At 40.5% G+C, this 25296-nt stretch overlaps 1 protein-coding gene across 2 annotated transcripts; it reads right to left on the reverse strand.

The window, feature by feature from the left end:
* Positions 1 to 3962: 3962 nt before the first annotated feature.
* Positions 3963 to 19762, reverse strand: LOC135462834 (transmembrane matrix receptor MUP-4-like). 2 transcript variants are annotated; one of them, XM_064740120.1, is made up of 8 exons: positions 19460 to 19762; positions 15418 to 16263; positions 13093 to 13227; positions 11424 to 11549; positions 10792 to 10926; positions 7053 to 7157; positions 4965 to 5058; positions 3963 to 4407 (listed from the first exon to the last, which is right to left on the reverse strand). In XM_064740120.1, the coding sequence occupies exons 2-8, from the start codon at positions 15476 to 15478 to the stop codon at positions 4140 to 4142; spliced, it is 924 nt and encodes a 307-aa protein (XP_064596190.1). In that variant the 5' UTR covers positions 15479 to 16263; positions 19460 to 19762; the 3' UTR covers positions 3963 to 4139. The 2 variants fall into 2 exon arrangements, with proteins under 2 accessions (XP_064596190.1, XP_064596189.1); XM_064740119.1 differs by having other exon boundaries at positions 15011 to 16263.
* Positions 19763 to 25296: the final 5534 nt, after the last annotated feature.

The following is a 25296-nucleotide window of genomic DNA, read 5'->3' on the forward strand; positions in this document are numbered from 1 at the left end:
CCGGTGGGGGCATCGTGTCGGCGTGGAGTGACCGGTGGGGCATCGTGTCGGCATGTAGTATCCGGTGGGGCATCGTGTCGACATGACGTGACCGGTGGGGCATCGTGTCGACATGGAGTGACCAGATAGGGCATCGTGTCTGGATGGAGTGACTAGATGAGACCTCCTATCTGTATGGAGTGACCATATACTACATCTTGTCGACATGGAGTGGCCAGATGGGACCTCCTATCTATATGGAGTGACCAGATGCGACATCTTGTCGACACGGAGTGGCCAAATGCGACCTCCTATCTATATGGAGTGACCAGATGCGACATCTTGTCGACATGGAGTGGCCTGATGGGACCTCCTATCTATATGGAGTGACCAGTTGCGACATCTTGTCGACATGGATTGCCCAGATGGGGCCTCATATCTGTATTGGAATACTATGATGGACTTTATGAGCCATATTGAAGCTGTCTAATAGCTTTGACATCACATCACTTTTTTCTCCTGATCTTCCCCACAAAAACGGAATTTTGGTAATGCTTTACTTATAGGTAAAACAAAGTTATTCCAGCAATCGGTGTCGTGACTAGAGTTGGAAAAACTTTCCGTAACGTTTCTGAGTTCCGAGTTTCTAAAGTCCACCATGAAGTATATTGGTGCATAGTTTCAAGTGATCCATTTAGTGATGATATTTAGAGGTCTGTACTTCTGAAACTCCATCGGTAATTTCCTAAGGCCCTACCTATCCCCAGCTTACTCTTAAAAACGCACCTTTCAAAGAGGAAAGCAACCTCAAGGGGAGTAATTTGGTGCGGACCTATTGCCTGATGACAGAATTTTTGCTGAAGCGTTGGAGTGCCCCTTTAAAACCGTAGCTTAATCAGCAAGAGCGTGTATATAGAGGTGCTAACATATCACAACACACACGGTCATATTTTATTTATTTATTTATTTATTTGATTGCTGTTTTGCGCAGTACTCAAGCATATTTCACCTAAACTACCACGGCCAGCATTATGGTGGGAGGAAACCAGACAGAACGCGGAGGAAACCTACCATCATCAGTAGGTTGCTACCAGACCTTCCCACGTACGGCCGGAGATGAAGCCAGCATGAGCTGGACTTGAACTCACAGCGACAGCACTGGTGAGAGGCTCCTGGGTCACTAAGCTATACTAACGCGCTAACCAACTGAACCGCATAGGACCCCCTTATATTTTGTAAAGTCTTCCACAGATTTGCATGATACACATAGGGCGTATTGCCATTTTTACAGCATCGAATTCTGATGTCTATTTGGTGTCGACTTAATGGATTGATTTTTTCACCCTATCATGAACTCCGTGCTCGGGAAATTTTCATTTAAATGGCGGCGGTTAATATAAACCATTTTTTTTAATGGTTGATATTTAACAGCATAACCTATACCGGCGAATTTTGGCAAAACAAACGACCATCGCAAAGAATGCCATTTTGCTTTCGCCTGATACCTGATAAACCTCACTAAAAATTGCAGCCATTGCTGGATTCGAACCTGTAAACCACTACGACTCAGGACCCGATAAGCTCGGACGAAGACAACCGTCTATGGTCTGTAGCCGACTCCACAACGTCATTTAAAACTGTGTCAGAATGTTTAGTTTTTGAAAGTGGAAGATAAAAGTTGGCCTGACGCAAGCGATAAACTAAGATCTCTTGTCGATATACCTCAGTGAGGGTTTATTTTGACTGTCCATGTAAATGCATAAATAATACCCACCTCCATGCCCACTAGTATCAGGACTTTTATCTAGAATTAGGCAAAAAAATGCAGTAATATTGATCGCAATTTATTAGATGTCACTGGTCTAGAATTACCCCAAATTCTGTGTTGTCATCACATTTAACGTACAACAACATTCAAATAATGGACTGCGTGGAATGGCTCGTAGTGTGAGACGTTTGGTAGACGGCATGCAACTATTGTGAATTGCCGAACCTTTAGATGGCATAAAATGCTAACTAAGTCATACACTTGCCGTTAAATGTGTAAATATTTGTTGGATACACGTTTGTCATTTAGTATCACCAGTGTAACACAAAAATACATTAACGCTGCAGACATGTCATTTAGTATCTGTCTATATGTTCAGTGCAGTTTGTGGGAAGGTCTGCCAGCATCCTGCGGATGGTCGTGGGTTTCACCTGGGCTTTGTCTGGTTTCCTCGTATTTACATAGAATGGGCTATAGAAGTGAAATATTCTTGAGCACGGCGTAAAACACCATTCAAATAAATAAAATAAATAAAAAATATGTACAGTGTACAGACGTAGCATAAACTAAATAGAGGAATTCTCGAATATGTGTACGCTAGACACGCATGCCATTTGGTATCTGTCCAAATGTACAGCGCATATACATAGGATAGGCTACCTGGAGTACTACAGGAATACGTGTAGGTCCAGCCTACGGGCATCCCATTTACTAGCTGTCCGTTTGTACATCCTCTGTGTTTAATGTAAAGGCGAATGTCATTTATGCATAACCAAGGCCTTTCAGTGTTCGATTCAACATGTGACAGTTCATGCATAGTACATGTATATATATCCTAATACAATTTCTACCAAACGGAATACATAGTAGAAGTGCACACAGCCAGGTCAAACTCGTCACTTCCTGTACCAGTATAAGGCGATAAAGCAGGAAGTGGGGACTTAGCTTTGTGTTGTGTAATATTTAGATTACTCGAAACACAGGAAAAACAGTGTAATGTTGCTTATATCATTTTTTTAATCCCTGGTTAACACCATACTTGAGATTTATATGAATTTCAGGAGAAGCGGAATAATAACTGCACTATAGAGCTCGTTAGTTGTATATACCTGGTTTCGAAACTCATTTTCATTTGACAGGATAACTGAAATAAAATATCTTTTTTTTTCTTTCTCCACTTTCTCCCACGCCCACTCGGGGATAAACATGTATAAATCACATGGGGGGAGGGGGGTGGGGTAAATAATTGATACCCCCTGCGCAGCTGAATTGCTCCACACGAACAAGCATGAAGACTTCGGATGACGTCACCTTTTTTAATAGCTTTTCATAGCTCAGTATGTATATCGTATATAAGCAAGAAGGGTTTTCTCTTTAATAAATATTGCAAGGACAAGGCAATATGGAAATTACAAGACTGGGTGTGAAAATGTAATGCGGCTCGGACTTAAATTTTAATATGGCACATTTCACACTGAAAGGTTTCAAACCTTCATGCCGGGAAATAAAACAAAACTCGTTGTTGTTGTAGCAAAAACTTTTTTTTTTTTAAATCTTACAATGTTCGAAGCTATATTTGTCTTTCTGGAGACAAACATTTTAAAAAATTGAAACTTTTCTTAACTTACTGTGGATGAGCAATAATTTACTCACTTGCAAATTTTTACACGATATGCCAATGATGTTTAGAACTGTGCAATTCCATATGGTTATCTTCCTTTTGATTATGTCTATCTACAAATGGTTTATGTACGTATACACCCATCGAGAGGTCATTACTGGACTACAGTTCGATGACCTTATGGTTAGCAGCACTTACTTCCGCCTTGTTTGGTGCTCAGCACTGGGTTTAGATGACGAAAAAATAACAGGTTGGCCCGCTGTCAAAATAATGTGAATGGGTGGGGTGTCATGTCTAATGTTTCGGCATGGTACTTCGGTTGCGGAAGTACCTCCGCTACATGTACTCGCCTTGCGACAGGAAGACATAATTCGTGTACACACACCTATAGTTTTCTCGTTGTCATACATACATACATACATATATACATACATACATACATACATACATACATACATACATACATACATACATACATACATACATACATACATACACACATACACACACACACACACATACACACATACACACGTTCATTTATTTATTCAATCGTCCATTCATTAGTGGACTTGATGAAGCCAATTTCCGCAGCACAGGTATGTATGACTCAGCAGACTTTCTATGGGTGCCGTACTCTGCACTAGATCATAAATACGACATGCGTGACCTTCCCTTGGTGTTCTGCTCATGGGCTTGGAGTCCTGTTGTCTCTAAGTTCATTCTCTACTATAACACGCAACACGCAAATGTAGTTAGGCAACCTGACTATTAGTGGCTTGCGTACATATCGTTTTCTACCCATACTTCCGCTTTGTCTTCCACTGATGTTTCTGTGGCAAGCGTGATTTCGTCATTTTTGAGGTAGTTACTTGCAGACACTGTGGGAAGATCGATTTCCTCATATGGAACACAGGCACCACCGGTTGACCTGTTACCACCTCTCACGTTCTTCATTGACGATTCGCATTCGTCTGTCTCTATTGCCTCGTTTTGACACGTCACAGATGAAACGTTGTTACATCTTTTAGAACGTCTCCTGCAACAAAGAGATATATGCTAACAAAACTACTCTACATTCGGGTTTGGCCGGTTTCCTTCTAGCATAATGTCAACTAACGTTGTATTAGTGAATGGATGCCTCCGTGGCTCAGTCGGTTAGCTCGCTAGCTAGGTGAGAAGCCTCTCACCAATTCGGTCGCTGTGAGTTCAGGTCCAGCTCATGCTGGCTTCCTCTCCAGCCGTAAGTGGTCTGTCTGCCCGCAACCTGCGAATGATCGTGGGTTTCCCTGGGCTCTGCCAAGTTTCTCCCCAGCATAATGCTGGCCGCCGTCGTATAAGTGAAATATTCTTGAGTATGGCGTAAAACACCAATCAAATAAATATATAAATAAATAAATACGTATTAGTGAAATATTCTGGATTATAGTATGGATTACAAATAAAATTTAAAAAAAAAACACCCATCAAATCGAGGCATAAACAGGGAATCTGTCTTTTCTGCACCCAGTAAATACCTCCTCATTACGGTGTCTGCAATCCACATAACTCTAATCAAATCCATGTAACATCGGATACTCATAATTATTAGCTTACCGGTAGATAACAGTAACAACAATAACAAGGATGAAAATGAACAGAATAGCTCCCCCAATTCCTGCCGCCATCGGTCCGACTGGTACCTGCGTACCTGGAAACACACATGAGAACACGGCAGCGTGATTGATGGATTAATTGCAGTTTAAAGCCACAATCAAGAAGTCTCCACTGATAAGACGGGTTAATCCTGGGCAAGAGGCTAATCCACAGCTGACTAACTATGTTTGTAGAGGACAAACGAGGCTGGAAACAACATACACCGCTTTTCACTTCACTGATGTTTTATGCCGTACTCAAGAATATTTCACTTATATGACGGCAGCCAGCATTATAGTGGGTGAAAACCGGACATAGCCCTGGGGAAACCCACGACCATTCGCAGGTTGCTGCAGACCTTTACCGCTTTTCAATGTAGACGTAAATAACACTTAGATTTGTTGTTATATACAAAAAAAAGAAAAAAAAAACGATTTGGGAACTGTTCAATTTGCACTGTTTTTTTTTTCTGCTTCAGGTTCTGGTTCCTGATTCTTCCTTGTAGACATAATATTCCTCTTTTTAACAAAAATTGTCGCGTACTTTTTCCAAGCCATGAATGCCAGGATTTACAATATGCGAGGTCTTTCTATTCCAGTTTAAATTCCGTATATAAACGTAGCATGAATTGCTCACATACATTTCGTGAGCATTTTATTTGTGCATTGCCACTGGCAACTGCTAGGAGCGACACGAAAATAACTGAAAAACAAAAGAAAATAATGACGAGTGTTCAGACACGAACAAATATCCAGTTTACATGTTCTATTTTCTTAGTCTGTCAGTCTTCTATTTTTAGCCTATAGTGGTATAGTCGTTCCTTTCAGCAGTATCTGTTCGGCATGCAATTGTAACCTTTAGTTCATGAGCTCGTAAGTGTGATGAATGATAACTGTATTCCACCATCAATATTGACCTATTACAGAAAACTCCATTCCTGAAACAAATGCATGGTGTTTATAAGCGAACATAATCTTTAAGTTATCAAACCGCTGGTTTCTACCACCGATTATACTTACCGCCATTGTGTCATTAAAACATTGCTCAATGTGACAACAGAAAAGTAAAATAAGTGAATAAATACGTTTGTCAACCAGCTGAACATCTCTTCAACTAATCAGACAAGAAAGATCAATATAATATCAGCGGACAGCTAAAGGCATAATACTCCACCAGGTTTCTCCCACTACCTGTTTCTGGGAGCGAGACTGTAAATGGAGCAAAAAATGACTTACACCCATTTCTGATAGTTGGTGCTGATTCTGCAGTAAAACTGAGATTTATAACGGATATCGAAATTAAAGGGAAAAGTAAGACATTTCAGTGAAGAACTAATTTCCTTTTCGATGATAATCCTGCGGGCAAGGGAATTTCATAGTCAGTGTTAACACAATCACTGGACAGCTATTTTCGTTACAGCCCGCCCATTTTAAACCATGCTCTGTACCGAGACATACCCACGTGCCCAGCCTTACGGCTAAACACAACATAATGCCTGCTGTAATGGTTGAATTGTTTACTTTTGGGGCACAGCGGGATTTGAAGTCCGAACTCCACATACAATATTCATCACTCCACCAAGCTAAAGAGAAATACATACTACATGTTTCTAGAATAAAAGTGAGCAATAGAAATCGTTTCCCGGTATAAATGTGCGAATCAAAACTATACCTTTAATTTCAGAACTGTTTAGAGTCTGCTAAACTGCGTTTACGTTTCTTCTATAGTCAGCTCAGCTTATCGCCCAAACCTGCTGGCTTTCTCTTCGGTTGTACATGGAAAGGGTCTGTCAGCAGTTTTCCTCGGGATCAGCCCAGTTTCCTGCGTGGAATATTCTTGAAGAAAACGTAAAACCCCAATCAAATCAGTCAACAAATAAAACATGTCGTCCAAACCCGTGAATAAATGTCGTCAAATTGATAGCAGAAAACTAAACTGATATTTTTTTCCAGTCAGATGAACAGTCCTTCTTTCAGTCGGATCATAAAAGAATAATGTTAATTAATACACAGATAAAGGCACAATACTTCACTGGGTTTAGTCCAGTACCTGTTTCTAAAAGGGAGACGGTCGATGTGGCCAATGGTTTACTTGTGTTTTCAGTATCAGGTGTTGAATCTTCAGTAAAACTGGGTTTCGTGACGGGTGTTGGATCTGAAGGGAAAGAATACGGTAGCAAAGAGCACTTAAAATGATTATACGCCAGCAAGACAGCACACATTCTTATTATTTTTAGATTTCTCGAAAGAACGTGTGTGGTTCCGTGCATTATTAGTGAATTTGTCATGAATATTATTTTTATTGAAGTAACAGTTTAGGTATCAGTTACACCGTTATCAAATCTATTACTGTATTCTCTCTGCAACAGAGACGTACAGAGATTGTGTGTCTGTAACATGCACGCGCCGTTAGTGGTATTTACCTCCGGCCTCTGACCAGCTTTTTCCTCTGCTCAATACAGATTTCAGCGACCAGCCTTTCACATAACTATATATATACTCAGTGCAATTTTTACGTACAGTCTTTGGTATAACTTACAATAAAACTGTATATGCTCAGTGCAGTTTTTAGCCATAAGCCTTTAGTATAACTTGCAATACAACTATATATGCTCAGTGGAGTTTTCAGCCACCAGCCTTTGGCATAACTTACAATACAGCTATATATGCTCTGTGCAGTTTTCAGCGGATAGCCTTTGGTGTAACTTACAATACAGCTATATATGCTCTGTGCAGTTTTCAGCGGATAGCCTTTGGTGTAACTTACAATACAGCTATATATGCTCTGTGCAGTTTTCAGCGGATAGCCTTTGGTGTAACTTACAATACTACTATATGTGCTCAGTGTAGTTTTTAGCGACTAGCCTTTGGTATAACTTACTATACAACTGTACATATTCAGCGCAGTTCTCAGCGATCAAGCTTTAGTATAACTTACAATACAGCATTATATGCTCAGTGCAGTTTTCAGCGACCAGCCTTTAGTATAACTTACAATACACCTATTTATTTTGGCTCAGTGCAGTTTTATCCAACAATAGAACTACACTTCTGTGCATGTATATGTCTGTGGCTACAGTTTACATACATCGGCTTGATTTTTTATTGTAAAACCCGTCAGCTTTGTAAAACCGTCACCGGACAACTTCCGAACACGTCAATACAGCTGTATGCATGTAGCTGACTGCGACTGGGACATCTTTTGGAATGCTTGCATTGTTACCAAGTTAGGTGTGGAAGCCGTCCAGATTAGCGTCGAAACAGAATGGACACCGATTGACTGACTTAATCGTTACCAACGTTTCACATTTCCGACACATACACACATCGAAAATCGAAACTGGTCATGGACAATACAGACGAAATACAATATCCACAAAAAATACAATTGCCTTGCAAACATGTCAGTTACTTACGCAGACAGACAATCACAACTACGGCCAGAGAGGAAGCCGTCAAAAACTGTATTTGAACTCACAGCGATTGCATTGGTGAAAAACTCCTGGGTCATTGCGGCGCGCTAACCACTTTGGCGACGTAGGCTCGCCAAAGGAATTCACGTTGGATTTATCCAACATGACCCAGTTGGAATAATGTTTCTTTAAAGAAATATTCTACATCAATGCATTTGATATATTTCGGGAATTTGTATATATTGTGGGAACAACATGGTAAGGATATTAAGCAGCTGACGAAGCTCGTGTGGTCGTTTACTGGAGACCAATTATCTACCACCAGAATGGCATGCAGGTCAGTACGTCACACGATGAGAAATTTGGTCAGTACCTCGCCAAACGTCGTTGGTTTTCGTCCCGGACGTCAAGTCTCCTCCTCTCATAAAACTAAGTGGCATTGTATAAATTGTAAGTTCTAGAGTATTTCGATAAATATCAATCAGACAATTAAGTAAACAAATAAGTAAAGGAATATTTCAATTTTAGTTATAAAGGGAACAGATAAAGTGATCTGTGGACAGACGAAAACATGGTGAACTTGCACTTTTGTCTATCATAAAACTTTGGACAATGTATTATGAAACTGGTATGTCTTAAAACAAGCCGAATTCATTTGAATGCCCTTTTGAATATCCATATTGTATCTTTAATTTTTATTCATTTATCTTTCTAACTGTAAAATGTAAAATACAAGTGAATTCTAAACAAAGGCTGTAAGGGACAGTTTTAAAACAGGGAAGCTTTAACATATTATGAAACACAAAGCCAAGGATGAAACTGGTAACGTGTTCGGCCAAAAATGACAGTATTATTATTACCATAATATCCTACAAGCAGAAGCAATAAAATTCCCACTGGAAGACGTTAGAGTCATACGCTGGAGACATCACTTTCTGTCTTCTCAGTCTTCTCACTGTGACCCAAGTAACGTTGGGGTTGTTCAAGATTTTTGCAGAAAATTTGCTCCTGGTGTCAGTCATATAAGAGTGAGCGTAGACAGCAGTGCATGTGCTGTGGGGAGTATGGCGTGTCAGCAGTGCAATGCGGTTGCGTTATGACACGCTAGAAGACACAATTTGGTTCATGGTACAGGAAGTTGTAACACCGGTTACTCTCATAGCTGTGTTCATCATGATTTCCTTTTGTTTCTCCTGCCTTGTTGCTCAAATAAAAACGAAGTGTGTCCCTGGGATAGTACTTAGCGCGCTGGATTAGCGGCTATTACCCTAGGGCTGTGAAATAAACCAGGAAGCTCTCACCAATGCGGTCGCTGTGAGTTCAAATCCAGCTGATGTCTCCAGTCGCAGAAAGGCCTTCCAGCAAATCCGTGGATGGTCGTGGATATGCCTCCGGCTCTGCTCGGTATCAAATAATTAAATGACACGAAAACGCGCTGAGATGTCAGTGCAGCTTACTTCCTGGATCAGAGATCTAAGGGATTTTCATACAGGCTACAAGTGTAGGCGTTATTTACTCACCTGGATGTTGGTTACATAAAACCATAGATAGTGTCATGAAACGGCAGTGTTTCGAAATGCTTATTAGACATTCAAGCCATTTATACTTGAACCACTGTTGTGTCTGTTCGGATTGTGGCTACATGTATTCTCACTGAAATTTTGGAAAGTTTAAAAAAAAAAAAACAAAAACAACAAAAAAAAAAAACAACAACGGCTAATGAGACTGTATGAAGCTTCAATAGGCCTATGTTTTAATTAAGAACAAGAAGTTGTACCCCTTAATGACTGGAAACTTTTGATTACGTGTTAGATTTTGTGGAACACGAAAACCGGAGGTGTCAGTAAAGAATTTCTCCTTAACAAATGAAGACTATTGCAATTAAGGGGACATAAGTAGTAGGGGACGTGCCTGGTGAGAAATCCAGCTGAGAAACTGTACACTGACCCTATGTACGTCCCTCAGCACCTGCGTCGGGCGGAGGGATGGGGGGGGGGGGGTATGCATTTGGGAGAGGATGTAATTGGGAGAGGATGTACCTGGGAGAGCAATATGTTAAGTTAACGATATGTCTGGGAGGGTGTGTTTTGGAAGGGGACTTATCCAGGAGAGAGTGTATTTTGTAGAAAATCTACGTGGCAAAGGATGCATTAGGGAGGCAATATATCTATGTGGAGACATATGTGAATGGCGTACGTCTGATTTTCCCTCAGCTCATTGATCTTAGATCATTGATCATAAGCTGTGGTTTCAAATCACATAACTGGCAAAGGATGTGGTTCACCACAAGCAATATTGCTCCCTCAAAAGTATACTATACCGACGTTGTATGTCAATGGCAAAGTGCGGCCTCTTATATGAGCCATACAATCCTACCTTTCTCACAGAAACGTCCTGTTCCATGAACATCAACGTATCCTTCATGACACCGACACGTGTAGTTGCCCACTGTGTTAATGCACGTGGAGTGGTTACCACAGATACCAGGGTTGTCTGAGCATTCGTCAGCGTCTGAAGTATAGACATAACAAGGTGATAACTGCATAATGCATTTGGAATTGTTACTGTATCTTCAGTTTCACTCTTCCAAAAAGCATCTTATAGAGACTTTGTTCCGAAGTGTTCCCGTTACTGCCTATAGATATATATGTATGCTGTGTTTGCTATTTTTCAGTTGAGCAAGCCACAAAAATTGTAAAATGTAGCTTTAGACTGTATGTTTAGTAACTTTTTTAACACCGACAGCTTACTTCGTTGTTTTGTTTTTTTCTTTCAATCTTCTAAATACACATAGAGCTTGCCAATAAATCTCCGTTCCCCAAATAAAACATTTCAGACTTAATTATTATGTTTAGCATCGGCTTTATTCTAACATACCATGTTTTGGATTAAAGTTTAAAACGGTTAGCCCTTTGAAATCATCCTTTTGAATAATTAGTTTAAAATATCAGTTAAAAGGCATTTTATGACGAAAAAGGCATTTCTTTGAATAAAACTGTCAAACTCACCAATGCATTGACCAAAACGGGTTTTGTTGAATCCGAGGGAACATTGGCACAAAGCTTGTTCACGACTGTTCTTCCTCATACAAGTGGTGTTACCAGGGCATTGAAAGTCACTACCAGTACATTGCTCTGTTATGTAAAAGTTGGTTGATAGGTAATCTTTCTAATAGTTCACACATGCTGTATGGCATGATAAACAGTTCGAATCTGTCTGAAAGCTGATTATTTTGCACAGAATATAAAGAAATCCATAAGAAAAAAAGGATAAAATATGGTTATAAGTGGAATATATTGGGTTTCCAGCCACAAAAGCCTGAAAACATGGACTATAACACAGTGTAACCTTTCCGTTTGTATATAATTAAGACGTGGAGTATAAGGCATTTTTCATTCTTTGGTGACGTCACATCCTGCTACAAGAATACATTTTCTCTACCTTCCTTGAGATAGCAGATTGATATTACTCTAAGACCGTTTGACAAGCGTCTCCGTCGTATAAGTAAAACATTCTTGACTTAGGCATAAGAAAGAAATCTAATCAATTTTAAAAGGAGACAAGACCACTTCCGGTTTACCTGATGTAACGTACAGTGGTTTTTGTATTTGACATATTACAATCATATTTATTCCCCTCATCAAAGAGACAGTTTGAAAACAGTTTTGTCCTGTTCAAACATCTTCATTTCTACCTTAGCCTATTTTCTCGCATTTTCATCGGCAAATAAAAACCAGTTTGGCATACATGCGATATTTCTTTGTAACATATCTCCTCGGAGCAGCCTTTACCAAAAAAGTATTGTCTACTATAACAGGTTGTGGTTCTGGACAAAACTGCAAATAATTTCTGATTTAATGAGTCAATCATATATGGTCGCAAGCAATCAGCACCAGCTAAATTTGCTCCAACCAGATTGATTAAACTCTTACACGTGTATTACCTAATCCAACATGATCGCCAAGCGGAGAGATCTACATTACACTTTTCTGGTCAGCTGCCATATTTTATACATACATATCTACAATATACATCTGCGTCTGGAGTTTCTAACTTCAGCAAGGGGTGGGGTGGGGGGTGGGGGTGGTGGTGGTGGTGGGGGGGGGGGGGGGGCAACAATTGGTTAGCGCGCTAGCGCAGCGTAAAGACCCAGGAGTCTGTTACCAATGCGGTCGTTGTGAGATCAAGTCCAGCTCATGCTGGCTTCCTCTCCGGCCGTATGTGGGAAGGTCTGCCAGCATCCCTGCGTAGGTTTTCTCCATGGCTTTGCCCGGTTTTCACCCACCATAATGCTGGCCGCCGTCGTATAAGTGAAATATTCTTGAGTACGGCGTAAAACACTAAATAAATAAATAAATAAATAAAATAAATCTAACCTCAGCCGTATACATTCTGGGAAAAGAGAATAACCAATTACAAAGACCATTATAAATACAGCATGGATCAGAAAATCTTCAGAAACCCTAGGGGAGAAACTCGTGAATCGCCTTTTACGTATTTACACAGGAAGAAAAAGCATATGCTTATTGATCAACATTTCTGTTTGCGTTGTTTAATTTACTTCATCGTTGAACAAAATCAATACTTGCAAGAATTAGCAAACGCCAAGAACAGGTAAAACTGAATGCGCTGCATTATGATCAAAGCGTTCTTACTTGCTACATACTTGCTACTTACTTTCGCACCACTGTATTTGTGTTGGAAAAGTTGGGTTTGTTTTCGACTCGTACAATGCCCGGCAAACACAAGTCCCGTTGCAAGACGCCTCATGTCCACAAATCAATGGCCCACACTTAACAGGGAGATTTCCATCTAGACGAACATTACACAAACATAGCTTATATACATTTGGAACGACAATAACGGCTTATTTTTAAACAAGCTGCAAACAACATCAAAAGCGGGAAAAACTACAAATTCCACTTATAAGAAACGACATGACAAATTAGCATTGCCGTCACCAATTTTTATGTGATTTATGTGAACTGATATTGAGCCCAATCGTAAATTCTTACACACAAATATTTGAATTTCCTCGACACCTTGCGTCAAGTTAGACAAACAGTGTTGATCGATAGCATTTTATATTGGCAGCAATAACTAAAATCCCACAAAGACGTATTTCGAGTGGCATGTTTCTTATTTACATCAAACAGAGTAGGTTTTCTTTTAAATGTTCAGATTCGGCATTGAACACGGATTTTGAGATGGTATTTGTTTTCTTTGACACGTTGACAATCTTGGCAACAGTTTTATTTGTGTTAGGTACATACAAACATGAATGAAGTGGCTTCTCGCCTTCGTTTCTAGGCGCCGTTTACATATGCCTGGAAATGTATAAGAACCCAGTAGCATGCGCAGATCGACGGTTTATATCACTTTCTTTAGAGCTTTGACTGTAGATTTTACAGCCCAGTGCAGTAGCATTTTTGTCCACATATGGTATTATTATTGTGTGTGTGGAATGGGCGGTGGCACAGTTGTTTCGGTGCTTCTCGGGTGCTTTCTCGGACACGTACAAAGTGCAGGATCAATTCTGACTATCCCCATATTAACTGCATTAATCAGAAAAACGTTTTTCACTGAAATATTCACGTGTGAAATTCCCTGAGCTGTTAAGGCTTTGCCTTGGCAAACGTTTGTCATCATATGTAAAAAAAAAAACAACAACATTATAATCAGATCGTTACGCCGGTTGTCATAGTACGGTAAATTAATATATTTCACCCCCCCCCCCCCCCCTACCCTGCCAAAAAAGGAAAAAAAAACGGAATCATGTAAATATAGTGCTATACATGAATTGATAAGGTTCCTGCATGGTATATGGGTAGCACTTTGAGAAAGGGTTTAACTTGAGTACAAAAGTTAAGAATAGTTTATTTATTCAACGGCAACCAGCATTATGGTGAGAGGAAACCGGGCAGAGGAGGGAACCCATGACCATCCGCAGGTTGCTGCAAGACCTTCCCGCTTACGGCGGGAGAGGAGCCAGCATGAGCTGGACTTGAACTCACAGCAGATGTCAGTCACAGATACACACAGGCAGTTTCACTTCTTGTGGTACATTCTTTCTTGCTGTAGGGCAGAGTCCCCGTCTTACCAAATCAGGTCCTTTCGTCAGATGGGGACGGAGATGTTCCATACAGTGCAACGTATTGGTACATGTAACAAATTCATTTCTTAATTAAAAATAACATTTCCCACGAAATGTGACAGTGACTATACCAGGCTAAACACATACACCTCATATACGCAGAACATACACTATTTCTGTCTCTTTTTAGTAACTGGATACAAAAGCACAGGGGTGCCTCCGTGGCTTAGTTGATTAGCGCGCTATGAACCAGAAATCTCTCGCCAATGCGGTCCCTTTGAGTTTAAGTCCAGCTCATGATGACTTCATCTCCGGTCGTACGTGGGAAGGTCTTCTAGCAACCTACGGAGAGGATGGTGGCGAGTTTGAGCCTAATAGTGGCGAGTTTGAGCCTGGTTTCCTCCCATCACAATGCTGGCGGCCGTCGTATAAGTGAAATATTCTTGAGTACTGCTTAAAACACCAATCAAATAAATAAATAAAGAAAAAACCCACAAGTACCTGCTTCAAAAAATGCTGCGAAAACACATAAAACAAGTAACTCTCTCCAGCGTCCTGGCACGGCATGGGGCACCATTGTTCGTCATGAGAGGAGAGACGCTGATGGGAATGATTTACATGTAAGTGTGGAGGCGTCTACCCATCAACGCTAAATCTGAACACCGCATACAGAGGCTGTGTGTAATGACACATGGTCAAAGCTCTCTGACACATACATACAGCCAGCCCTTAACTTTCGTTTCGGAGAAAACTAGGAGCTGTACTGCGACAAGTACAACAGGAAACCGGGTAATGTGTGACGACCAGATTAGTTGAAAACTATTGAGAATTGCTCGAGAGAGAGTATATATAAATAGTGATATTATCACTAGATCCTGGACTAGACAAATAAATTATATTGTCTTCACCAATGGCTATTCCGTTACACTTCAGTTTTTCTTCAGGTTGTTTGGGAACATAAACTTTCATAGTTGACAAAAACTCTCCATCTTCCTCAAACACAAACAGATAATTTTTAAACGAATCCGCGACGATAAACTGGCCGCGGGAATTCTGGAGGATGCACTCAGGTTTCTTCAACACACTATTCCAAATCTGGTCCCCAGTTTTCTTTTCGAGATTTCTCTTGCTGATGACGTCGGGGTTTGAAAACGCCACATACACCAATCCATCTACACGCCCCTCCTGAACCCAGAGAATGGAATATTTTACTGGCAAAAGAACCTCATGAAACTCACCATTCTCTGGCTCCTATTATAGAAAGTATTATTTTGATGTTATTAATCTTTCATCGACACATATCAACAAACCGTCCTTGAACTTTGCCAGTGACAAGAATTCCTTGTCTTGGACATGGATGGTTTGAAAGTGTTTGTTCTTAATCGTCCCCGCTAAATTCAGTTCAAACAGCGAATGTTTTGTGGTGACATAAACACCATTCTTCCCCAAAGAAACCATTCCAGTGAGTCTTTCTTTAAGTTGATTCATAAATGTTACAGCTCCACCTTTCCCAGCGCGTGCATGTGTTATTGGCTGCATCAGGTGAGACATTGGGTCCTGTGTATTAGTGGGAGCGATATAACAGGCGGCCTTGGGTTGGTCAGGTGACATTTCATGGGTTTCCTGAATGCCGGACCTGCCTAGGCACTTCTTCTTACAGCATATCTCTGCTGGTAAGTACGACGACGCGGTGATGAGCGACAGAATCAGAATACCCGGTATTCCAGTGATCAGCGACACTGTCCAGTGATAACCTGTAATTATACAGCATATCATATATCATGTCAGCAGTTACATGTACATGCTAAACAGTGTATATGTGTGTATGTTTATGCAAAGACATTTGATGGCGTTAAACTGGATTAAATATAATTAAAGACGTACACCACGGAGAGTAAAACCAGAGCAGCGACGACAGTGTGATAGCTGCCAACCGGTCACACGTAGCTAATGAAACACGGCCTCCTGTCACTTTACCTCAATCAACGTTTCATTCCGACTGTTCATGTAAATGCATAAGTAGTAGAATTTTATACGCCCCTAGCGCCATGTTCAAAGCAGAATTAGGCACCCAATCAAGTGCTGTTCATTTCAGTTTCTTGGACGTCACTAGCCTTACTCAACATGCTCTGTTGTAAACGCCCAATAGGTCTACCTATGCGCGATACTGTTATTATTACATGCGATTTTCTCTTGAGCCCAAGTAACGAAAACGTGTGAGTCACCATGCTGAGTTTCAAAATTTAGTAGTTTTTGTATTACAGTTAATATGACAAGGTTACATGATGATTACGCAAGCAGTTTAACTTTTACTCTGAAAATAACCACGAGCACAGTTTATTATGCGCACTCACAATGTTTATCGGCGGCCTGTAATAAATATTCGAATTCTATGGATTAAAGTATGATCAGTACAGTCCGAGTTATCGTGTTCTATAAATATAATAAGGCAATCATGGAGTTATCGACCATATGTCAATAGGCTTTAGATTCGCCGAACGGGCTCAACACACATACTGAGGGTTGTATTTGTTCTGTATTCCTACGAAGTCAGTTACGCACATGCCAGCCAATAGCAGTGCCTGTCGACAATGACAAGGTCGAGAGAGTCATTAACTCTCCTTGCCTTCAGTTTCGAAAGATTTCTAATGATTCGACAACTAATAATAACATGTGGAAAAACCTCTCTTATCATCGTTTGGAGACAATTAAAATGCACACCTTTTCAGAAAATGACTATCCGGCAGTTGGCCCCAGATTGCAATGTGTTGTGCACGTCATCAATAACATCATAACACAAATAATTCTTCCAGTTTCACCTCCCAATACCAAACACAAAGCATTCTGAGGAGGTTATAAATTTCGGTAAAGAAAAACCAAAAATGGATGTCAAATATGCAGTCGTGTGATACATGTGCTTACTGTTAACTGTAGTCCCCTCCGACTTGCCCATGGATTTAACAGCACAGATCACTCCGGCGAAGATTAGACCCATGGCGAATACGATCACCAATGAGAACAGGACTAAGGCGAAAGAAGACTCTGAAGAAAAGAGCATTTGTCCTGTACTAATTTTCCATTAGTAATACAAGTACAAATAGATTTATAGGTCTGAAATAGTCTTGAACAAAGTGGAAAATCGATCAGTAAAATAAATATTTCAGTAATTAAACAGTACAGCCGATTCCCAACCATCAGTCCAATGCCCACTGTGGTGGAATTAACATGCATATCATACGGCGGACCCTGATTAAACACGCTGCCATCCTCCAGGGGATACCGGCATTAAAAATCTCCATTTTGATTTTTACTTTCTTTGCTGTATTTTAATAATGTATATATATATATATATATATATATATATATATATATATATATATATATATATATATATATATATATATATATATATATATATGCGCCTCGGTCCTACATCGCACGTGCTCACATTTACATGTGGTTGTGCTTCTCGTGCACAAACACGTTTTTGTGCCTATATAAATTGATAGGATCGACAGTTGTGAAAGTTTGAATGACAGAATACATTTAGGGTACTCGAGGTTAAAAGGAAAAACATTAACATGCTGATCTTTATACATGTCAATGGTTTATATTTTATATATTGCAGGCCTTGTTTGATGTACCGATATCACTCATTACATATACATTTTCAATATAGTTTTTGTTTTTAAAGCGCCCTATGTTTGTACATAAAAACACAGGCTGACACACATCGCTCACGCCAACGTCAACTATTCCTGCGCAATTTTGTATCCAAGATACAAGCTGTGTCAAATTGACCAACTGGTAAACCAAAAAACTCGAGGCCGTTTTCAAGTTCTGATGCGCCGCCACATTTGTATAAAGCCGTCATGCACAGTGCTGACTTCAGAGAAAGCAATGTTTTGCATATTCATATATTTGTCGACACATACCTCTGCCATAAATGCATCTATTAGGCTTAGTGTTTTAAAATTAGTGATGCAATTTATATTGTGTATAAAATTTCGCATACTTGACACGCTCGGTACAAACTTAAGTCCCCTGTCATCGAGAGAACGGTGTACACGGATGGCAGACCAAAACAGTAAGGGTCCCAAACATTAAGATATTAATACAGGAAATTAGTGCGAAATTCGTGTGCAATTAAACATGCTGCAAGCCATCACAGAGTTTATAAAAGGCATGACGGTTTACAGGAAATCGGTCCGTATTTAGAGATAAAACAAATTATCGGTCGACGGTACGGCGATACCCCGCGAACGATGGCTGGAGGATCGAGACACGATACGCAAATGAAGGTACACGAGGGCGTATCGTACGCTGACCATGAGTTGAGTGTCATTGTATCATCGGACCACAGTAGGTGTAGGATTGATGGTTAAGATCCGGCGGTACCGTGAATGCCTGAACCCAAATGTTGAAGAAATGGAAACGAGCTAATCGACAACAAATGAATTGACACATTAATGTATAAACAGTAGTGTGTCAAATGACGTAAGTATTCTAACTCTGATCGCAATCAACGCATACTGTGTTTTATCCGTTGTGTCCTCGGCATATTTCCAGGAGGGTAAAACGCATTCCTAGCCAGTGTTCTCAGTCCTGTATTGAGCAGAAGTGCACACATTACCGAGATGAGCCAGTACACTGAAACCAGGACTGCTGTATTTGGGGAAAAACATATGAGTAAGATCGTTTAATAGCGTACCAATAGTGTCTTTGGAGTAAATATATCATTCTACAACAACATACAAATACACATACAGTCTCAGTTATTATATTATACACAAATTTAACGTCATGCCTGGTGGGGTTTTTAACACTTCGCCAGTTTTATTACTCCTGCAAAACTGACCACGCCCGCATGAGGAAAAACACACACACAAAGAAATATTACAAAAAAAAATGCGCTAGGTACACCAAAAATGCAGTGGGTGTTGGTCTTACTTTTGGCATTGTCATCGTTGGTAGCAACTGTGTCTTTTGTGACCTTCAGCATCACGGTAGATTTCACCCAGCTAGTGCTCTCGTTGTCCACTTCAACCTCACACTAGTAGTTGCCGGAATCCCTTGACTTCGGCCCGAGTAGAACCAGCGCCCCTCGGTCTCCTCTTACAGCCCAGCCTTCAAACTCACCGTACGATGACATTCGGTTGTGAATATCATACTGCATGATAAATCTCCTCTCTCCGAATGTCTCGCGATACCACGTGATCTGTGGTGTCTCGTATGTTTCCATGTTGAAGTCACATGGCATGATGACAAGCCTGTCAGAATCCCTAGATGCGATTGGCTCGAAAACATGCTTAACTGACAATTCTTTCTAAACTGAGAGACACGGAATGTGGAAAGGTTGTAAAATGACAAATAGGCACCAGTCCAGCGCTAAAGCTGTCATCCCATGGGGGGCGGGGGGTATGGTGTATTTACTCCATTTCTTTGATTCTGGATTAAAGCAATTTTTAAAGGTTTCCTCTTAATCAACGGCAACCATGTTTTGGAAGAAAACACGGAGATTGACAAACAACGAAAAGGGAAAAGAAACCATTTGTAACATATACATATATGACTGAACTCAAAATATCAGTGATTGAGATAACGTTGCTGTATGTTCGCCTTATCTCCTCTTTACTTAGTTTACGAAGCTCTTCGTCAAAGAGCAAACTACTAGACTAAGTTAAAACTCTACTGCGCAGGCATCTCGTTTCACATGGTAACTACCATGGCTGCACCATACGATTCAGTGTCTGTAACAAGCCCAGGCACTAAAACTACATGATTATGCCGAACTACCGTCCGACTCGTTACCACCGCTGTACTACACATGTACGCGTGGTAAATTTTACTCGGACACCACTGACAGTTTTTGAACCAACTGGTGCCCTTATCAGTATCGATGCGGACACTGTGGGCTGTGTTAGTGAATATTCTACCTCTACTGCGTCAGGAGAGACAAAGTATGCGTTAGTTTGATTTTGTATCGTTGTCCAACTGAAGATTTATGTTATAATGTTGGACTTCAATGGTAATCAAAAGGAAGAGCTCACCTCGAAAGACACCAGCAAGGATGACAACCATCCTCTGGCAACGCAATGGTTTGGACTCAGACCACGCCATGTTTGGTTATACAAAAACTACATGGGAAAATACGTGGGCCAATGACAACACACAACAAATATAGTGCTATACATGAATTGATAAGGTTCCTGCATGGTAAAAATTTTCATCTCAGTTTTAACGACACAGTTAACAAGGGTCGCGGACTGGTTTCTTGAGAGCAGCCAGTTTTCATAGGAAGGCTCCTAAGCCCTTAGCCGGATTTGATATTTACCCCTCCCCCCCCCCCCCCCGACAATTCAGTCTCCTCACTATATATACGTTCACAGTACACACTCATGATTAACGTACATAGATTTACATTGTTGTGTCCTACATACTTCTTATGTTCTTATGTAATACCCTGGCAAAACTTGTCCTACACCTGAAATATTTTCTGTATGATGGCCTGCAAAAAAACTGGTGTAAAACCAGTTATACAGGCCACTTGATAAAAGGACGTAAGCGGAGGCCTATACCGGAATTTCACAAGATGTTCAAAGATCCTGAACAGTCACACAAACTGTGTCATGTACATGTGTACGTACAGTACACGAGAAGCAAACATATACATATATGAAGACAGTATATGCCTTATGTCCAAGCACCATTACTGAACTCAAATACAGCAAATGAATAACGTTCAAACGGGTTACTGTATTATATATCTTTTGATACATGGATTCAATGGCTCAGTTATTTAACAAAATTATTCACTCAGAATGGCCACGCCAATGCCTTTCCCTGTGTCTAGATGTTTCTTTTTGAAAGTGGTAAGTGTGCATGAAGTAGACCACCCAGCTGTCCTAGTAGTGTGACAAAAGGGAGAGAACCCAAGTTGGCTTTGGCACAAGCCGGTGAACGAGTCGAGCGGGCAGAAAACACATTTGTGTCCATCCCTGCTCTGCCAAAACCAGTTTTAACGCATCTTGAAACATTTGCTAACAGAAGGCATGGCTCCTGATAGCTGATTAACAAATACTTACAGTCTTTCCTCAAATAGTCTGTTTTGAGGGCATATTGTCTTAATACTGAGCAAAGAGTTCAATATTTCTGAAATGAGTCCTCAACTTAGAGGTTTTCAGCAAATCTCGGATAGCAAAAATAATGCTAGATAATCTGACTAATTTCAGATAAAACTATGTAAATTTAACAAATGGATACTCTACGCTCGCTGCCCACTAACGAAAGCAACACTTATGAAAGGAAGCCGTATATCTCGATATGACTGAGACATCGTTTTACAAATAGATTCCCTGTGCGTGCTTGCCCTCTTAGAACAAGTTCACGACTTGGCGGCAGGGTCTTTTCCCCAGATTAGGGGTGGTTGATTCACCGTACACGATACTACCCTGCTGTCCCATAGTTTTGTTGATATACTTGTATTACGCAACAATAAAAAAATTCTCTTTCAAAGCTATAATGTTCCTGTTTGGCTACTCTATATGCTTGTATTAAGCCTGTCCCTAGGTATTATTTCCTTTTTAGTTATTTGAAGAGAGCTACAGCCCAGACCGTTTCACAACATTTTGAAACCATGCCCCCATGAACCTATCTGGATAGATATGTGTCTCTTCAACATCTCCGTTTTCACTACACTACCCTTGATTTACCAAGGCAGGTGTGCGCTTACATAAAGCTATGCTGTCTCGTGCTTGTACAATGATGTACAATGATAACTACAACAACAAATGGCATGAACCACAGCCGAAACAACTTTGCATTTCTAGTTTTTAAAATGTAAATATTTAAAGCAGTTTATGATGTGGTCGGATCAGACTGGCAGATATTTGTCTTAACGTAACTCAGGTGGTTTAGATTTAAACTTCAACAGTTAAGAACTATGTGTTTTGTGCAGATTTCCGTCTGTCACTTCAGTTGAAACAAAAGCTTGATGTAATCGATCAAGCACCTACCCGCATTTTCTGAGCATGGACTATGGAGTGAGTGAGTGAATCTATTCCATCAGCTACCACGTACAAACTAAGAAAGGCAGCACCGAAAAGGCCCATGTGGATCTGACCCGGAACGGAGAAGTCGTCCACTCGGCTAAGGCAGAGAGGGTGATTGTGTCACGGCCTCCAACTCCGCCGTCCTCTTCTGTCCGCCCGGTCCAATAAGTTCTATGAGTACACATATTTCTCAACAGCATCAACAAAAGTACATGTCACGATGTTCTTTCGCACTTTCCCACTACAGTTTTCAATGTCATACTGATCATACTGTGGAATCAAAGTTTTTTGTCATGAAGCAATTCTCTGCATTTTTTTAAAATTTTTTTTGCTTGTATTGTTTCCATATTAACTTCTTGTTGCTCGTTAACATTTTGCAGGATAGGCTATAATTATTATTTCTGAAAATTGCAGTGAATCAGACATGTCCTATGAACAGCTAGAATAAAACCCTAACTGAGGTAACCTATCGTGAGGCCAGCTTTCACCCGTTACATGTGACTTTCTGCCAACTGCTATACTGTCCTTGCCGCTCTAGGTTTACACCTATAGTATAGACTATAGTATTATAAACTATAGTTTATTAGGATGTATATGTAGTATGTTCTGAACTCAGAAATCGATGCCAGGAAATAAGAAACGTCCGCTGTTGACTTTCTGTTAGCGTAAAAACAAATTAACCTACCATCATTGTGTAGAATGACTTTAGGGAAATATAATAAAAGTCGTTCATACAGAACTGCGCAAAGTTCTCAGGTGTCAGTCACCCAGGCACCCAGAAAGCGCTTGCGACATCGCTAATCATCAATGTTAAAATGCCAAAAAACATTTATGACATATTTCTAAACCGAGGAATAGCGCAGCGTAATGACCCAGGAGCCTCTTACCAATGCGGTCGCTGTGAATTCAAGTCCAGCTCTTGCTGGCTTCCTTTCCGGCCGCATGTTGGAAGGTTTGCAAGCAACCTGTGGATGGTCGTGGGTTTCCTTCGGGCTCTGCCTGGTTCACTCTCAACATAATGCTGGCCGCCGTCGTATACGTGAAATATTCTTGAGTACGGCGTAAAACACTAATCAAAGGAATAAACCGAGGAAGCAAGGGCTGACTTGGTGGCAAGATGCACGATTCCAACATGTAGCCCCAAAACGTTTCAACTTTGGTCTTGGACAAGAAATATCTAGATTTCTCCACTTTCATAGTTCGTGGAGCCTTGGAAACAATAGATGATCGGCAGAGCTCGTGGAACCATTTAGGTATAGTTTTGTTCGTTGAAGATAATGCTCTTTTCTTCCATACATATGACGTGCGAATTTCTGAGAATGCTCCTTAATAACTTGTCAAAGGTCGATTGTTCACCTTGGACAATTCGGTTTCCTTTATTCAGTATTCAATCGACATACCATGGGTGCAAATACTTATCTATAGACTCAAACAGTAATCAGACAAGTACATCGTTTCAGTTACTTGAGGCGAATTGTATTTCAATAATCACGAGAACGTCTCAAAGAACATTTCCATTCTGATCATCAACGGTAAAAACGATTTTGGTATACCAGGCGTAACGTGTTACATGCACCGTATATCAATCGTCATCCGTTTGAGGAACATCCGTTAAGGACCATTCCTCTATCAATTTAAAAAAAAAAACGTAGCCAAAAAAGACCACTCCGGTGCCAGGTGTGTATAAAATATTCGTATACAGATCGTTAGCTGTTACATGCAGGGAATACAATTTTAGTACTTGAGGTTATGTGTGCCCTTTTGTCAATGATCAGAGGTTCGTTCTGGTTTGAAGGCTCTGTGTAATGAAATAGGACAGTGTAAAAAGTAAGAAATTAGGACAGATTCATGCAAAGAGTAGATTTCCCACCATTTTCGCATGATACCAGAAAGACACAAAGACAATGTTATGCGCAGAAATTAAGCTAGCACTATATAAGTTGTAACACAAATGTACCTGAGATGCCGTTTGATTTCAGCTTTTCATATTATGGACGTTGCAATTTTATTGCATGCGATGCTTATTATGGACAACGACCTTGTTGGCTCCTGTGGTTAACGCGCTGACTAGCTGCGACCATCAAGACTATGACAAGTGTTCGAATCCAACTCTCGCTGTCTAAGATTTAAGTGAAGTGGTTTGTCAGATATCTGGCAAAAGTGGTTGGTCCATTCCGGACGTCACAATTTTTTCAACCCATGCACCTGACCGCCATCAAAAAAAGTGAAAAATTCTTGAGCACGACGCTCACCATCAATAATTCTATCATACACAGACATTCATAACCAGAGCTAGATTCTAGGATCGGCCCCGATAGCACAGTTGGTAGAGCGGCCATTTCAGGAGCGGTGGATCCAGGGTCAGTATTGGGTCGAGTCACACCTAAGACGTTAAAGAGCAGTTGTAACTTCCTGGCTTGTTGTTCAGCATTAAGGGATAGTGCAACGACTGACTGACCTGTATCAGTATAATGGCCCGTATCAGTAAAACACCAAACAAAGCAAATCAATAAATACAATACTTACAAAAAGGCCGCAAAAACACAGTATTATAACAAATTAACTGTTTTTCACTTATTTGGATGCTGCTATGAGTTTTTTTTATTAAAGGTATGCTGGACTCGATCTCTGGACCTCACGCGTGTGGGACTGACGGATCGCAGTGAGAACAACGTTTCGGGCAAGACCTCATCAAGGGTCCTACACAGCGATAAAGCTGGGTTTCAGCCAGTTAAA

This window comes from Liolophura sinensis, chromosome 2 (assembly GCF_032854445.1).
Source record: "Liolophura sinensis isolate JHLJ2023 chromosome 2, CUHK_Ljap_v2, whole genome shotgun sequence".
In the NCBI taxonomy this organism is placed as follows: Eukaryota; Metazoa; Mollusca; class Polyplacophora; order Chitonida; family Chitonidae; genus Liolophura; species Liolophura sinensis.